At 47.1% G+C, this 17,511-nt stretch overlaps 1 protein-coding gene across 2 annotated transcripts in view; it reads left to right on the top strand.

Moving 5' to 3' along the window:
• The window catches only part of ELF5 (E74 like ETS transcription factor 5), a 47,975-nt gene that overhangs the window by 18,578 nt on the left and 11,886 nt on the right, over window positions 1-17,511 (top strand). Inside the window, exons 1-3 of one of the 2 annotated variants that reach the window (XM_055547753.1) lie at window positions 2,393-2,588; window positions 3,450-3,574; window positions 15,006-15,239. In XM_055547753.1, the coding sequence (XP_055403728.1) occupies window positions 2,410-2,588; window positions 3,450-3,574; window positions 15,006-15,239 (538 nt within the window). In that variant the 5' untranslated portion in view covers window positions 2,393-2,409. Of the gene's footprint in view, window positions 1-2,392; window positions 2,589-3,449; window positions 3,575-15,005; window positions 15,240-17,511 lie in introns of those variants that run through there. The other variant, XM_055547754.1, reaches the window with a different exon arrangement.

Here is a 17,511-nt window from a genome sequence, read left to right as displayed (position 1 = left end):
GTTCAGTTGTTGCAAGGACTGTAAAGGCCTAAGAAGCTGGACTGCTGAATACAAAGGAGCCATTATTCCTGAACTTTCACATCTAGGGCCTGCTGGTTAAGTGGCCAAGGTCTTTTGTGGAGAGTCCAAGAGTTAACAATATCCCCTCCTCCCACTGCAATAGAAAAAAGAAAAGCCGCTGCCTTTTATAAAACATACTTTTCCACAAAGCAAAAAATAATTACAGAAGAAAAACAGCATGTTGTATACCGGAAACAGCCCTTTAAGAAAACCTAATGGATATAATTTGCCATAGAAGGAACCCCCAAAGGGAATCAGATACAGACATCACCCGGTACAGCCCTGAAGAAATCACAGTGCCAGCCAGTAGGGTGATGCAAAGAGAAAAAAAAGAAATCCTTCGAAGAGGTAAATATTGTACTGGTCACAGAGATTCCTAATTTTTCTGTGATCAAATTCAATTTACCGAATGACTTTTGAGAGCTTTGTCAGGCAGAGATGAAGAAGCACGTTCCTACTGTTGCATCCTATATCTGGAGGATTTCTAATTAACACCGGAGACCTGGGAACTGTTCTCCACGTGGAAGCCCCCTCTCCTTTCTCCAAGCCCACCCATGAAGGTCATGTCAGAGGTCTGCCACCCTCTTGTCCCATTTTCTGAGCCTCCGACCCAGAGGGGTAGGGGGTATTTTCACCTTGAACTGTCACTTAGGAGAACTTTTCTGGGGTCAAGTCCAGAAAGTAGAAAAGGCTTTGGGCTCCCACCAAGCCTCTTTCTTCCTCATATCCTCCCACCCCCATCCCTCCTCATCCAGCCACCTGCTCAGGGATATAAAACCAGTCAATCTGTGGGAAAATCAGAGTCCAGACCCGGGCAGCCTTGACCTCTGTTTGATATGGCTCCCAGGGGGAGATCCAGGAACATGATAATCTGCTGGGCACGTTAACCCTCTCCAGGCATCAGGAAGGAGACTTCCTAGGGAAGTCTGGCAACTTTCCAGTGATGCCCAGAGAGGGTGCCTACACATGAGAATCTGAATTCAGTTATTTCTCTGTCTGTAGCAGAGTTCTCATGCATATCTGATAGTGATGATCGTGACAGATTTGCAAACATCCCCAAATAATTGATCTCTGGTTCTGGAATCACACAGTCCCTGACCCTCTAGGGATCAAGATCTGGATTGCCCTGGTAGTGAGCCTAGGATGTGTCTGTGAGCAGATGAGGCTGTGAGTGTTTGTAGAAAGGAAAGCAGATGGGTTGAAAATTGGAAAAAACTTAATTCCCTACACTGTAGGGTGTTTGACTTTGACAAAGTTACACAGATTTCTTGGGCCTTAATTTTCACAACTGTAAAATGTCTGGATGCGGGAAAAGATTGGACTGACAGTAATTTCCAACATGCCAGATCACTCATGATACGTGATATAAATCCAGTCAGGGGTAGCAGACATTTTCTTAAAGCACCAGATAGTAAATATTTTAGGATTTGCAGGCCTAAAGGCAAAATCAAGTGCATTATGCACATATTATATAACCATTTAATATGTAACCATTTAAAAATGTAAAATCATTTTTACCTGTGAGCCATTCAAAAACAGGTGGTGGGCTAGACTGTGCCTGTAGGTTGTGCCTAGACCCTCTGATCTAGGCAATGTGTGAATGACTAATTTTTATTTCAAAGTTTATATCTTTATTCTTATGTATATTAAATGAATCCTGGCTTTCCATTTATAGTAGTGATATAAAGTTTTCCTTTTAAGTAAATGCAGTTATGTTAAACAATAGGGAGGTGATTTTTTTAAATAAATTAAGTAAGTTATCATGGGGCAGGCGAATAACTAAAGTTTGGAAAACGCTGGACTAGATGACTTATAAGTTCTTGACCATCTTAAAATTCCATGCACTTAATAACCCAAGCGTGGAATCTAGTCTTTGCTTTGCCACTTCCCAGCTGTGTGATCTTGAGCTGCTGCGTCCTCTTTGCTTAAGGGGTAGAACCAAGTATCTCATCAATATTATTGCAATAATAATAAGAGAATTTGGGTGAACAGGTTTTTCTAATTCACCAAGAATGAATTTTTTTTGTCTCTGAATTGTGGGAATATGGAAAACAGCAAAGGGAAATTTGAAAGAGGAGACTAATGTGGGCAAAAATGCTTGCCCCTTCTTTTCTATCCCCTCTCCAACCTCAATCAGACATCTTTTCCCAAAGCTTCCCACTCGCTGGTGTGCACAGCAACCGGGATCATGATTTCTTAAATAGACCAACCTGAGTTGTCACTCAAACTCCCTCACCTGCCACCTGGGTGGTATGGGCTTTTCATCTGGAATCTCGGAGCTCCCGTCCCTCATCTATAAGACAGAACGCCTACCAGACCCTGACTCAGAGTGGTTGTTCTGGGGACACCATGAATAATAAACTGCTCAGCCCAGGGCACTCAGTGAAGCAAGTGAGTTACAATGGTGACAAGCCCCCAGTCTCTCATCCAAAACCCTGGGGTGGGACGTGCTGCAGAATTCAGAGTTCTTCAAGTATCAGGAAGCCACCCAGGGCATATACTGCAGAGCACAGATCACTCCTCTCAAGGTACTGCCTGCTTGGACTGCTTAAATGCATCAATATTTTCTGCAGTGTATCATATGAATATTCATCAAGTAGAACAAATGAAACTATAGCTATAGATATAAGACTGTATGGCATACTATAGTTACATATGTTTAATAAATGCATGGTTTAGTTTACATACATATATAGAAGTATAGATATAATTATATATAAAAGTTTTATAACAGTAAATTCGGGACTGTTTTTGCTGGGAAATATGTTGGCACCAAACACACATAAATATACTTTCAGTTTCAGAGCTTTCAGATTTCAGAATTGTGGATTAGTGTTTGTGGGCATATTCACTTATAATAATTCTTTCCCTGTTTTCAGAAGTATATTTTTAGACATTATAATCCAGAGTTCAGGGGCCAGGTGAGAGAGACCAGGAAAAGTAAAGAACGAGGAGTTATTGCATAATTAAAACCTTCATCCTCAAATCCCAGCTTTGCCACTTACTGGCCATGTTACCAATTGTCTCAACCTCTCTGCCTCAGTTTTTCCCATCTATAAAATGGGGATGTACACACAAACCTCACAGAATGCGGAAAGAATTAAATAATGTCACCGTGGAAGGCACACAGAGGAGTGCCTGGCTCCTGGGAGGCTGCATGTTTGTGTTTGCTGACATAATTAAAAGCCAAGTGTAGGGACTTCCCTGGCAGTCCAGCGGTTAAGACTGTATGCTTCTACTACATGGGGCATGGGTTCAGTCCCCAGGTGGGGAACTAAGATCCCTTATGCCAGTGATACAGTCAAAAAAAACAAAAAACAAGTGTTGCCCTGCTGGGGTCTCCTGTGGTGTGGCTTGCCACCTCCTCACAGCCTCTTCTGCTATTACAGGGTGATGTTGGACTCAGTGACACACAGCACCTTCCTGCCCAACACATCCTTCTGCGACCCCCTGATGTCGTGGACTGACCTGTTCAGCAATGAAGAGTATTACCCTGCCTTTGAGCATCAGACAGGTGTGTATGACTGGAGAAGCCCATCTGAGCTGGGACAGGTGGGGCAGGAGGTGGCGCTGGCCTCAGGTGGGCGGCAAGGCCATGAGAGCCTGAAAAGGCCAGCTCTCACCAGCGTTCAGGACAGAGGGTTGCCAGAGTCCGGGGCAGGAAGAAGAGCCACTTCTGCACAGAAGAAAGCCCTGGAATCCTCACTGCAACCTCTTCCCTCTTCCCTCTGTGGCCTTGGGAAACTCCACTAACCTCTCTGAGCCTTATTTTGCTAATGGGTAAAAAGGAGATAACACCAATCTCCTGGAGCAATTAATTTAAACAAAATAGTAGAAACCCTTAGGCTGAAGCCTAGTAAGTACACTGTGATTGCTTGAGCATCCTGGCTTTAGCCAATATTTGCTAAATACTTATTAGCCGTGCCCCAGACCCTGTGCCAAACACCCATTTCATCCTTACAGAAACCCTAAGAGAAATTAGTAATTATTCCCATTTTATAGATGAAGAAACTGAGGCACAGAGAGGTTTTGTGACCCACCCAAGGTCTAACAGTTAACTAAGTCTCATGCACATTGACTTGAGCTCTGTGCCCTTAACTATCGTACATGGTCATCTTACATATGGTGTAGTGCTGTGGTTATCAGTATTAATATTACAGCTATTCTCTGAACTTTTATTTCCTTATCACTAGAGCAGGGATGATGAGTTCTATAAGGACCAAGAGAGCCAAACTGTGAAATATATAACCTGGCAACCAAGGAAGTGCTCAGTAAACAGGGGTCCCCTCGTTGTCCCCCCAGGCCGCCCTCCCCACACTTCCTCCTCTCCTAGTCCAGTTCTCTCCACCTAAGAAGAAAGCACGGGGCCTTGTGCAGGCCATAAGCCAAAGCGAGGCCAGCTGAGCTTTGCCCCAGAAACCCTCTGAGGGCCTCTGTCCCCAGGTGCCGGGTGACTGCACATCACGGCAAGCCTGGCTGACTGCTAGTACAGCAGGTACACGCCCCGCGGTGGGGGTGATGCAAGCGCCGATCCAGCCCTCAGGCCTCCCCGCCCAGCCTTGACCCTGTGTGTTCCGGCCCAGCGGGGCTCACACTCAGGATCAGAAAGCAGGTGGCTTCCAGGAGAGGGTGAGTCTCCGAGGTCACTGTGAAATGCCCCCCTCAAGGAGCGCCTGCCTCCAGGCCAGAAACCAGCACTGCACAGACAGACCTGAGGCGCGTGCTTACATAGACCAATCCCACACCTGCCCTAACCCTACACGTGACACACAGGTATCTGTGACGTGGTTCACTCTCACCAGGGTCCACATCATTGCATGGGGACCTGGCTCATCCTGCTGCACAGGACAGTTCTTCAAGCCTAAAGAGTGCCTCCTTCCCAAAAAGACAATGAGAAATGTATCAATTTCTCCCTACCCTCCCACCCTGTGTTTGGTCAAGAGGCTAAATCTGAAGGAGGAAAACAGAGGTTTCCAAGCCCTCGTCTCTTCCCTGCGTGTCCCGTGATGGTGAAGCCCAGCCCCACCCACACATAACCCAGACCTGCCATCCTGGGAGCCGCCTCTTCCTGCCTCTTCTACCAGGTGTTGTCAGAGTGGGATGGGAGAGGGTAGCCTCAGGTGCCTGCCTCATGCAGTGTTCCAGGAGCCTCTGTAGTTGTCAAGAGCTCAGACTTTGGAACCAGGCATGGCCAAGAGTGGGCCAGCTCCCTGCCATTACCAAGGGAGGGGCCAGGTTTGGGGCTTTCCCTCTTGCACTCTGGATTTCAGAAGGAGCCGAGTGTTTCTGAGCTTATAAAGGTCAAGTTTGGGTGTGAAACAGTCCCAAATGAGGACCAGGCTCCCACTGGTGGGAGGAATGCCTTGCAGGGCCTTCTGTCTTTTTGTCTCCCAGGAGGTGACACATGGGTCTGAGTATCTGCAAAAACCTTCTGAGAGGGATGTATCAGGAGATAGCCAAGTTCTCCTCCAGACACTGCTCTGCCAACTTGCCACCTTAGTGGCCATCTCTTCTGAAGTTCTTGCCCACCTCCTAGGAAATTCCAGCTTGAAGTCAGGGTTGAGCAAATGGCAGCTTCCTGTTTGGGTCCAAGGTGACGGGGCTGGTGCTGGCACTGACCGGCCCCGTGACCTTGGCCAGGTTTTCCCTAACATCTCTGAGATATGTTTTCCTCTTCTGAAGTTCTTGCCCACCTCCTAGGAAATTCCAGCTTGAAGTCAGGGTTGAGCAAATGGCAGCTTCCTGTTTGGGTCCAAGGTGACGGGGCTGGTGCTGGCACTGACCGGCCCCGTGACCTTGGCCAGGTTTTCCCTAACATCTCTGAGATATGTTTTCCTCAGCTAAAATAGCATCTGCCTCCCGGTGTTGGGAGGATTGACTGAGATTCCGCATATAATGTGTTTAGCAAAGTGCTGGGCACTTGGTAGGTGCCCAGCAACCAAGACACCACATGGAAAAACAGCTTTCTCTCTCCTCGCCTTACTTTTCATATTGAACAAAAGCGACACAGGTCTCTATCTCAACCTATCCAATTCAGAATTGTTGGCAGCTTAGACACTTTGAGACAAAAAGGAGAGAAAGGGAGAGAGAAATGGTATGCCTGCTGGATAAATGATGTCTACGAACAAAAAGGGTAGGGAGCAATAAGCAACATGGTCAGGAGAACCAGCTATTTACTGACTCTTAAATAGCTCTAGCAGAGGCAGCCAAACCTGAACTCTCCATGTGTTAAGAGCTCAGGACCTGGCCTCTCTTAAAACCAGCACTTAGAGGCTGCCCTGAAGGCTGGCGAGTGGATGGTCACAGATTGCAAAATGCTCTAGAATGTCATGAGTTCATCCTGAACTTCCCTTCAGCTCTTTTAAAATAAAGAATTACAGATACTGGAAAATTTTATCCAGGGTGGATAGTGGAGAGCTGTGTACATTTCACTAGCAGGTGATGTTTTTAAAAGATGATTTCTCCAATCGAGTTCCAGTAGCCAAGCATCTGACAAGTCATGGAATATCCTGACTCACCCCTACTTCCTGCAACTCTATCCTGACCCTCCATAAACCCACACCTCCCTCCCCTGATGGCCAAGATGGCCAGGCTAATGTGCAATGTACCTTGGCTTTGGGATCTTGCTTATACTTAGCAGCAGAGCTTTCTAGGTTGGGGCAACTCTAGGGGTTCTTGGGAGGTCCCTTGGGGACCTGGAGTGACAGTTGAGATGGACAAACTTTAGGCTCCCCTCTCTACCCCCACCCTCACTTTGATTCCAAAGACAGTGCAGTATAGTGGTTACCAAGGCTTGGCTGCAGGAGCTGGGTTACACCTAAATGACCTCGTCCTTGGGCTTCCCTTGTGGCTCATCCGGTAAAGACTCCACTTGCAATGTGGAAGACCTGGGTTCGATCTCTGGGATGGGAAGATACCCTGGAGAAGGGAGGGCTACCCACTCCAGTATTCTGGCCTGGGGAATTCCATGGACTGTATAGTCCACGGGGTCGCAAAGAGCCAGACACAGCTGAGTGGCTTTCACTTTCACTTTTCACCTTGCTCGGCCACTTACTCGTTGTGTGACCTCAAGAAGGGCTTTCACCATTCTCTGCCTTTCTTTCTTCATTTACTTTGTAAAATAGGCTACATGATCCAGGACCTTGAGTTGAGGATGGGATAAGAAAACTCAAGAGTGTAGCAGAGTAACTGGCACGTACTAAGTGCTCAACAAATACGTTAGCTATAGGAGATTTTATGGCTTCCCTGGTGACTCAGCAGTAAAGAATCCACCTGCAGTGCAGGAGGTACAGCAGACTCGTGTTCAGTCCCTGTGTTGGGAAGATCCCCTGGACGAGGGCATGGAAACCCACTCCGGTATTCTTGCCCTGGGAAATCCCATAGACAGAGAAGCCTGGCGGGCTGCAGTCCATGGGGCTGCAAGCAGTCAGATACGACTGAAGCCACTGAGCACAAGCACGAGGAGATTTTATTTGATGGAAAAAAAAAATTTTTTTTTAAGATACAAAATGCTGATCTTGGGTATTAACATCCAGATACTCAGAGAGAGAGGTATCTGGGTTCCAGGGGGTGCTTTTCTTAAGTAAGATTCCTATTCCAAGTAGAGATGTTTGAGATCAAAGAGAGTCTCAGAATTTCTAAATCAAAATCAAATAATGAAATATAAAATCATCAGAAAGCCTAAGGTGAGCCCCGTGGAGGTGGTCACACCCCAGCACATTCCCAAGGACAGACCTCACTGCCGGCCACCTCCAGCCTCTCCCGCACACATCTGAGCCTTTGGGCAGCTGTGGCCTGGAACAGCTTAGGGCCTGGTGCTCTCTGTCCTTTCTAACCACATGCTCGTGGCCTCTCATCTCTTCCCCATCCAGTTTCTCACACTGCTCCAGGCTCTTTTTTTTTTTTTCCATCTCATGGTCTAAATCACTCCACAGGCTTAGAAGGAAAGTCAAGAAAGACTATTGGATGGGGCTAGACCAACTCTGGAGGGAAACCTGGAAGCCATATATCATTTCAGGTCCCTCCTCATAAAGTCCTTCCTTTCAGAGACAAACCACAATTGACGGTGCCCTGTGCTACCTAGTCCATTCACTGGCCCTCTTCAGTACTGCTCCAGGCAAAAGACTTTCCCAGGTTCCGATGCTAATAAATCATGCTAATTACAGTCCAGGCTGGCTAACTCAGGTCTCCTCTGACCCAGACTGTCTGCCTCCGTCTTGCTGGGTCCTTGGGTTCCTTTGTTCTGCATGTCCCTCAGTTAGACTGAGGCCCTGGTGGAGACAGCGTCATTTCCCCGAGAACAAATGTTGTCCCCAAATAATAACTAATTACAAGTGACACGGGGAATTGTTGATCTGAATTGTCATCCAGATCACTGGGCTAAGTTTCTCAGCCCATGCATCATTTCTCTTCCATTTCACAGTAAGCTTCCTAAAAGATAGACACTATTATTATTCCTGTTTTACAGATGAATGAAGCTGCAGTCCAGAGAGGTTAGGAAACTTTACTAGGATTGCACAGCTAACAAGTGGAGGAAATGCAATTAACATAGTGGTATGGAGTGACCCCAATATTAACAAGTACATGTTAATATTTAACATTAATGGTATTGAATGAGCACTTACTCTCTGCCTGTCCTGTTCCAAGCACTTTCCATGCATTGATTCACTTAATCTTTGTAACAGCATGGAGAGGCAGATCCTATTATTCCCGTTTTGCTAACGAGTTCTAGGAGGCAGGCCCCCTAAGTGTGAGACCACACACACTTTCAGCTTTAAGGGAGAATTCAAATAACAAGCTCCAGAACAGTAATTTTTCAAGGAGCCTTGTGGTGTTAAGGAGAGGAGGCCATCTAGTACCTTCCCCTTAACTCCCAGCAGAGCAGCACTGCTTTTTCCCAGATAAACTTCAATTTGAAGAAAATACTATTCAGCTAAAAATAAAAAATAAAAATTCTGCCTCTACCAACCCCAAATTCCCAGTCCATCCCTCTCCCTCCCCAAACTATTACATTTAGATTGGATAAACAAGATGGTACTGTATGTACAAGGAACTATGTCCAATCTCCTGGGATAAACCAAGATGGAAAAAGAATATTTTTAAAAGAATGCATATATATGCAAAACTGAGTCACTTTGGGCTTCCCTGGTGGCTGATGGTAAAGAATCTGCCTGCAATGAGGGAGACCTGGGTTCGATCCCTGGGTCAGGAAGATGCCCTGGAGAAGGGAATGGCAACCCACTCCAGTATTCTTGCCTGGAGAATTCCATGAACAGAGGTTATAGACCACGGGATCAGGGAGAGCTGGACACAATGAGCAACTAACACTCTCACTTTCATAGATTAGCATAGCATTGTAAATCAACTATACTTCAATAAATATAAATAAACTCTTAGCATGCCCACTCTAAACAATAGTCTGGAAGGAGACAACTGTCCAGAAGCTTGTCAAGTTCTCCCTCAAAAGTGACCACCAGGAGGGAGCCAGCCTGTGGAAGAGTTTTAACTGCCCCTCGGAGTGATTTTTAAAAACTAAATAAATCAGCACTTAAAAATTGTGAGATTTCACATAACAATCTGGGCCTGGCAACACAAGGCCTACCTTCCTGCCTGGCAACAGCCGACTGGCAGAGCTGGGCCACAACTGTCCACTTGGCATGAACTTGCCCAGTCTCACGGTCCCCATCAGCAGCCACTTTCAGACATGGGCATCACCTGCTGACCCTGTGGGCATCTGAGTGCACTAGCCCAGCTCTAAAAGCTTAAGCCCTCCCTCTGAATTTGAATGCATCCCAGGGTATAGTATCGTCTCTGAGAACGTCACCCCAGAATTGCTGAAAACTCCCTTTAACCCCATAAGTCTTCTTCCCAGTGCAGCTAACCCTTTAAACAAGTGTCCTGACCTAGTTCCAACTTCAAAGGAGCTGGCCAAGCCTGCTGTGTAATCATGGCCTGGGGACCTTTGGATTAAGTCTACCAGACATGGGATGTCATCTGTCCCCAACTGGTAAACATAGGCAGAAGTGGCTCATGGCACAGTTTCTCTATAAAGTCTAGATTATTTTGTGAATGGTAGACATGTTGAGGAAAACACTTTACATTTCCAGACAGTACAACCTGTTGAAGATAATATATTCTCTGGGTGAATTACCCTGTCTTTTATTTTCTCTGAGTTCATTTCTTCCAAGTAGTAAGATGGTCTTCATGTCATTCAAACAGTGTTATCATCTCTATCCTTATTCTGATTTTTCAAACCTAGGTTATATATGTACATTATATATATAAATATATATGTGAAACATAAAATATATAAATATACATACATACACTGTACTATATAAATATTTATATAAACTATGTACATATATTTTAATTTAATTATATTTTTATATATGTGCATGCATGCTCAGTCACTCAGTTGTGTCTGACTCTTTGAGACTCCATGGACTGTAGCCCACCAGGCTCCTCTGTCCATGGAATTTTCTAGGCAAGAATATTGGAGGGAGTTGCCATTTCCTAAGAATACTGGAGGGAGTTGCCATTTCCTACTGCAGGGGATCTTCCCCACCCAGGGATCAAACCCACATCTCTTGCTTCTGCATTGACAGGCAGATTCTTGACCACAGCACCACCTGGGAAGCCCCTTCTATGTATATACTGTCATCCAAATTGTTTAGCCTGTATGTGTCCAGTTTGGTCCCTGTCAACCAGGAAGAGGGAGGCAAATATGATGCAAACTTCCTACCTGCAAAGATGGAAGAGTTAGTGGGGCCCTAACTCCCTTACTGACCAGCCATGAGGCCTTAGCAGAGTCACGTAACCTCCTGGGCCTTCAGTTTCCTCCCTGTGAAGTGATGATAGTAGCTATCGGGCCCCAGGCTGGTCATTTCACTCCCCAAGCACCCACAGGGGGCCAGGCCAGCTCCCAGCCCACTCAGGTTGAACAAAGCAGAGCTGGGCCCGCCCACCTGGGGGAATGGGGAGGGAGGTGACAGGAGGACCCCTGAGTTGGGGTGAGGAGGGCTGGCCTCCCTCAGAGGGGCAGTGAGCTGTGCTCTTGAGGATGAGCAGGAATTAGAAGACAGGCTGATGCCATCCTAAGTGACCAGAAGTGCCTGGGGCTGGAGGCAGTGCTGAGGGCGGGGTGGGGATGGACGGAGTGAGGAGGAGGAAGCAGGCCTTCCTCACCGCTGTGAGGACAGGATGGGGCAAACGCCCCACAACCAAAAGTCTTCCCACCATGTTGGCTCTTCGCCCTCCACAGGGCCGAGAACAGCCACTTCTCTCTCCACTCTGGGGGCCGTGGGAGGCACTCAGCCGGTGAGGAGAGCCGCCATGTTGGCCCCGGCCCTGGCCTCCCTCCAGGGGCCGGAGCGGCACACAAAGCCCGCTCTGTGGGGAGCTTCAGAGCAGACAGAGCCCAGGGGAAGCAGGCAGAGCCAGCGATGGCTTCCCAGTGTCCATGACACTTCTCTGAATCCTTCAGGCCTCGCTGGCCTCCAGAAACAACACGGCCATGGCCATCTCCCAGAGCCAAAGAAAATAACACAGGGGTTGAGGTGAGGAGCGGGGAGGGGCCTGGAGGCTTGGCGAACACTCTCCATGGAAAGAAAGAAAGTGTGTCCTCCAAGGGCAGCGCCCAGATATATACCCCCTGGCGGGGTTCAGCTCAGGACTGGGGCGGAAGAATTGCAAGGTTCATAAAAGTCTCATGGGAATACCAGGGAGGGGGAGGCCCCGGGTTTACTCCAGCCAGAACTCAGCACATGGAAACACAGCCCAGATGCAAAAAGGCCCCCAGATTTTCCAAGGAGATCCTGGATCCCCACCCCACGACTGATAGGGGTCCCTCCTCATCCAGCAACGTCAACCTCTGCCATCCTGGCCAGATATCAACTCTGATTAAAAACTTAAATTTAAATAAACCTAGGGTCTGGGATCCTTTGCTGTAGTGCTTACACCCAGACAAACATCTGGAACATAAAATACAAAAAAAGAAAAAAAAAAAAACTATTAAGGGACTAAAAATAACTGCAGGCATACATACTTGGGGCAAATGGCTGAAAGTGAAAGTTGTTCAATCCTGTCTGACTCTTTGTGACCCCATGGACTGCAGCCCAAGCCCACCAGGCTCCTCTGTCCATGGAATTTTTTAGGCAAGAAAATGAGTGCGTAGCCATTCCTTTCTCCAAGGGATCTTCCCGGCCCAGGGATCAAAGCCGTGTCTCCTGCATTGTAGGCAGATGCTTTACTGCCTGAGCCACCAGGGAAGCCCTAAATGATGAACAATAAAATACAAAAAGCCCTAAAATACAAAAAGGCCCAAACCCAACCACCACTTCTGAGGCACCAGAGCAGAAGCAGGGAACCGCGCGTGATCCCTGGGCTCAGTGCCTCCAAGGGGATGGGCAGACCACGTAAACCAGCCCTCCAGCCTGACCCACCAATTCACGCCCTCCCTCACCCTACTTGAGAAACCAGGTTAACCCTCCCCCAGCATCTAGCAGGGACACCTGTTTCTTGTTCTCATTCCCTCGTGCTGCAGCACAAGTCATAAGCCTTGCCTGAATTCCTGGTCTGGTCTCTTATCAATTTCTATTGATTAAAGAGTCCAAGGACCCGAATCTATAACAAATCTAGTGTTCAAGTTTGATCTCAGTCCCCTTCAAGGTAGGAAAAGAGATTTCTGGAAGGGCTCTGAGTTAGAGGGAGCCTCAGTTTCTTCCTGTTACCCATGTGGGAGGATTTGAGGAAGCAAAGGTGGTGTAGGTCAGGGCACATAGCAGCCTGACCAACACAAATGGATGCTTAGGGGCAGAGAAGCCATCTCCTGCTAGATATTAGAATTGCCACAGTTCATTTGGTGATGGTGGCAGCAAATTCAGCATTTAAAGAGAGAATCATAACAGCCTCGCTGCCGTTTACTGTGGGGTCTAACTGATGAGAGACACTCTGTCATCCACACAGCCTGAGCCAGTCACCTCTTCCTGGCTCTGCCTGCTGCTTTCTCCTCAGCCCTCTCCTTCTCTTTGGCTCTCCGCTGGTGTCCAATTCTCCTTCCATATTTCATCTCTTCTCTGTACTGACCTCTGAACACCAGCATGATAGAATGGGAAGAGCACTGGCTTTCGAGTTCAGACTGGAGTTCATATCCCGACTCTGCCCACCACTGGCTGTGGGACCTTCAGCAGGTCCTCTGTGAACCTCGGATTCGTCCTGGGGGACAGGAACCAAACCTCCTATTCATGATGAATCCTTAGCTCACAATTTGTTGTTTCACACATAGTAGGTGTTCAGGGATAATCTTTGTTGTTGTTAAGTCGCTAAGTCATGTCCATTTCTTGGCAACCCCATGGACTGCAGCACACCAGGCTTCCCTGTCCTTCACTGTCTCCTGGAGTTAACTCATACTCTTATCCATTGAGTCGATGATGCCATCCAACCAGCTCATTCTCTGTCACCTGCCTTCTGCTCCTGCCCTCTTTCCCAGCATCAGGGTCTTTTCCAATGAGTCGGCTATTCATATCAGGTAACCAAAGTATTGGAGTTTCAGCTTCAGCATCAGTCCTTCCAATGAATATTCAGGGTTGATTTCCTTTAGGATTGACCAGTTTGATCTCCTTGCTGTTCAAGGGACTCTCAAGAGTCTTCTCCAGCACCACAGTTCAAAAATATCAATTCTTTGGTACTCAGCCTTCTTTATGGTCCAACTCTCACATCTGTACATGACGACTGGATAACCACCATTGCTTTGACTATATGGACCTTTGTCATCAAAGGTGCTTAATGATAATAATAGCACTAAAAATCTTCTAGACTGTTTTCTAAGTACTTTTATATATATTAATTCATTTAATCCACAGAACAACCCTATGATGTAGGGCTATCATTACCCCCATTTTACTGATGAGAAAACTGAAGCTTTTTGAATGAATGAACGAGTACCATGGTAATTGCAAGATCTGTCAAAGTGCCTGATCAAGGACCTGGTCCCTCACCTCTTCCCCACCTGATCCATCAACCTTTTAGTTTCTCCTGGCATTGGGACAGTCTGTTGAGCACCCATTTCTGCCCCTGGGTCAGTACAGCTACCTCTCAGCCTCTTGGACAGGATGGTGCCCACCTCTGTCTGGGGGCATAGGAAGCTTCAATGAAGGAGTGAAGGGGATCTGACCTTGGGATAGAAATTCCTCAAAACACAAGAACGGCAATACAACCAACACTTCCACCTCCCCCATCCCCTAGAGAAGCCTGCTCCGGTGATCCATGGTCTGCCAAACACTTGGGCAACATCTCAGCAACCCAAGATGGCCAGAGACAATATACAAACCAGTAGCTAGTGTGGGGCAGCTGTCCATAAAAGCAGAGGGAATCAAATCCACTTCAAATGGTGCCCGGAACACCACAGGTATTGAATAAATATTGATCAATAATTTTCTATGTGCCATGTAGTCTATATACATAAACCACAAACTCCAGAACAGCCCTGTGAGTGGAGCATATTATCCCCATTTTGCATATAAGGAAACTGAGGTTTAAATATCTGTGGACCTTGCCCAAGTAGAAAGCCATGGAACCAGGATTAAAACCCAGGCTTGTCAGGCTCTAAAGTCTATACACTTGATGTCATGTTGTTTGAAACCAAATACCTGAAGGGTCTTTTTCGTTCCTCCTCCTATAGTGACCCCCCTTCAAGGTACTCCCAAGCCATAATCAGGTTTCTTACTCCTCTCATTCCCTCATTCCCAATAAGTCTACACACAGGATGCCTCTGGTTTTCACTGCAGGATAGAAAGTTACTAGGGTCCCAGAAAAACACCCCAGGACTGGAGGCCCCGTTGACTCACTGGACAGAGGATGAGGACATTAACAAAATCAGAGCCTCCTCTGGGGGGCTTCTAATCCTCTCCCAGCTGTCATCCCTCACTTGTCTCTTCCTGGTGCAGCTTGCGACTCCTACTGGACATCCGTCCACCCTGAGTACTGGACGAAGCGCCACGTCTGGGAATGGCTCCAGTTCTGCTGTGACCAGTACAAGCTGGACGCCAACTGCATCTCTTTCTGCCATTTCAACATCAGTGGCCTGCAGCTGTGCGGCATGACACAGGAGGAGTTCATGGAGGCAGCCGGCGTCTGCGGGGAGTATCTGTACTTTATCCTCCAGAGCATCCGCTCACAAGGTCAGTGTCCAGAGCACAGGGCCTCAAGGACAGGGGCGCGGGATTGGGACCAAATGACCTCTGAGGTCCTGCCCCACCATAGGATTCACGTGGCGATATTTTATTAACTGCAACTGTTAACCAAGATCCTCTACTAACCAGACCTTTCCATACCTAGAAGTTCTAGCACGCTAGAATCAGAGATTGGAGGAAAAGCAGAGTGAGTACCAAGGAAGTAAGTTGAGTCCATTTTTTAAAAAATGAGAAAGAAAGAAAAAGAAAACTAAAACATCTTCAGGGATTGCCCAGGAACCAGGCCGATACAAAATATTATGTTCATAAAGATTGATAGCCATGAAAAGTGGACAGAAAGAGACTTGGCTTGACCTTTCATTAAGCAGCAGAAAAAAATTAACTAGACTCTTTACCTTCCCTGTTTCCAGGGAGGCTCAACGAATTGCAATTTCCTTTCATCACATTCCTAATGGTCAAGGATCAATTGGCCACAAGGTGGTGATAGTATCTTTATTTAACACATGCTAAGTCACTTCAGTCGTGTCCGACTCTGTGCGACCCCATAGATGGCAGCCCACCAGGCTCCCCCGTCCCTGGGATTCTCCAGGCAAGAACACTGGAGTAGGTTGCCATTTCCTTCTCCAATGCATGAAAGGGAAAAGTGAAAGTGAAGTCACTCAGTCGTATCCGACTCTTAGCGACCCCATGGACTGCAGCCTACCAGGCTCCTCCATCCATGGGATTTTCCAGGCAAGAGTACTGGAGTGGGGTGCCATTGCCATAACATGCCCTGAAAGGGTGTCTTCCCTACTAGCTCAGTTGATAAAGAATCTGCCTGCAATGAGGGAGACCCCAGCTCGATCCCTGGGTCGGGAAGATCCCCTGGAGAAAGGATAGATTACCCACTCCAGTATTCTTGGGCTTCCCTTGTGGCTCAGCTGGTGAAGAATCCACCTGCAATGCGGGAGACCCCAGTTCAATTCCTGGGTCGGGAAGATCCCCTGGAGAAGGGAAAGGCTACCCACTACAGTATCCTGGCCTGGAGAATTCCATGGACAGTATAGTCCATGGAATCACAATGAGTCCGACATGACTGAGCGACTTTCACTTCATGCCCTGAAAGGGGCTTCCCAGGCGATGCTAGTGGTAAAGAAGACTCTTGCCTATACAGGAGACGTAAGAGATGGGAGCTCAGTCCTTGGGTTGGGAAGATCCCCTGGAGGAGGTCATGGCAACCCGCTCCAGTACTCTTGCCTGGAGAATCCCACGGAGAGAGGAGCCTGGTGGGCTATAATCCATGGGGCTGCACAGAGTCAGACATGACTGAAGAGACTTAGCATGCACACACATGCCCTGAAAGAGTAGAACGTATATGGGCAGGTTTTTTAAATCTGGAAAGGTTTTTTGAGAACATATAATTCTATTTTCCCATATCACAGATAAAGGGACTGAGGACCCAAGTGGTTAAGTAACTTCTCCAGGGTCACACAGAAAACAAGGCTGATTCGTGGAAAGTCAGTACAAAGCAAGAGCTGCGAGATCAAAAAGACCTTTGTTCCTACCCTGGCTCTAAAACATCAGAGCCACAGGACCTCTGGCACAGGGTTAAACGTCTGTGAATCTCCATTGTCTCACCTCTAGGGTGGGGTAATGATACACACATCCTCAGCCTTCTTGACAGGATTCAGTGAAACATTACCTGGCATAAGCAGATAAGGAAGCAAATACAGTGAATGACACCTGCTTTTGTCATAATGAATATAACCAAGAAGAAAACATAATTTAATAAATAAAGGAAACATACTTCAGCTCCATTTAAGGAGACATTTCTAAAAGCACCTTCTTTAGTTTCATGTATGGTCAGGTCCCTTCACTGTTCACCTGAAACTGTAACAACATTGTTAATTGGTTATACTCTAATACAAAATGTTTTGGGCTTTTAAAAAAAATCAAATTAAAAAAAAATAAAAAGGCTGTTTCAAAGTTATCATAGGTAGGAGGCTCCCCATCACTGGAGGTAATCAAACAACCTAATGGTCCCTTGCTTGATGGAGGTGCTGTGACAGGGATTCCTATTTGGGGAGAAATCCAAAGAGGACCTTCCAGCTCTGAGATTCTTTGCCCCCACCTTGATCTCCCCCATCATGAGTGCCTAAGGGCACAAAAGCCCAGGACGGGGGCTCTCAGGCTTGGCTTCTGCCCTAGGAACCATGGCCTCTTGAGGGCAAGGAAAGGACAAACAGACCTGCCATCCCTTGATTTCCAGTCCATATTTGAC

Source organism: Bubalus kerabau, chromosome 15 (assembly GCF_029407905.1).
Source record: "Bubalus kerabau isolate K-KA32 ecotype Philippines breed swamp buffalo chromosome 15, PCC_UOA_SB_1v2, whole genome shotgun sequence".
In the NCBI taxonomy this organism is placed as follows: Eukaryota; Metazoa; Chordata; class Mammalia; order Artiodactyla; family Bovidae; genus Bubalus; species Bubalus kerabau.
Note: the sequence above shows the minus strand (reverse complement) of the source record. Positions and strands in the feature narration are given on the sequence as shown.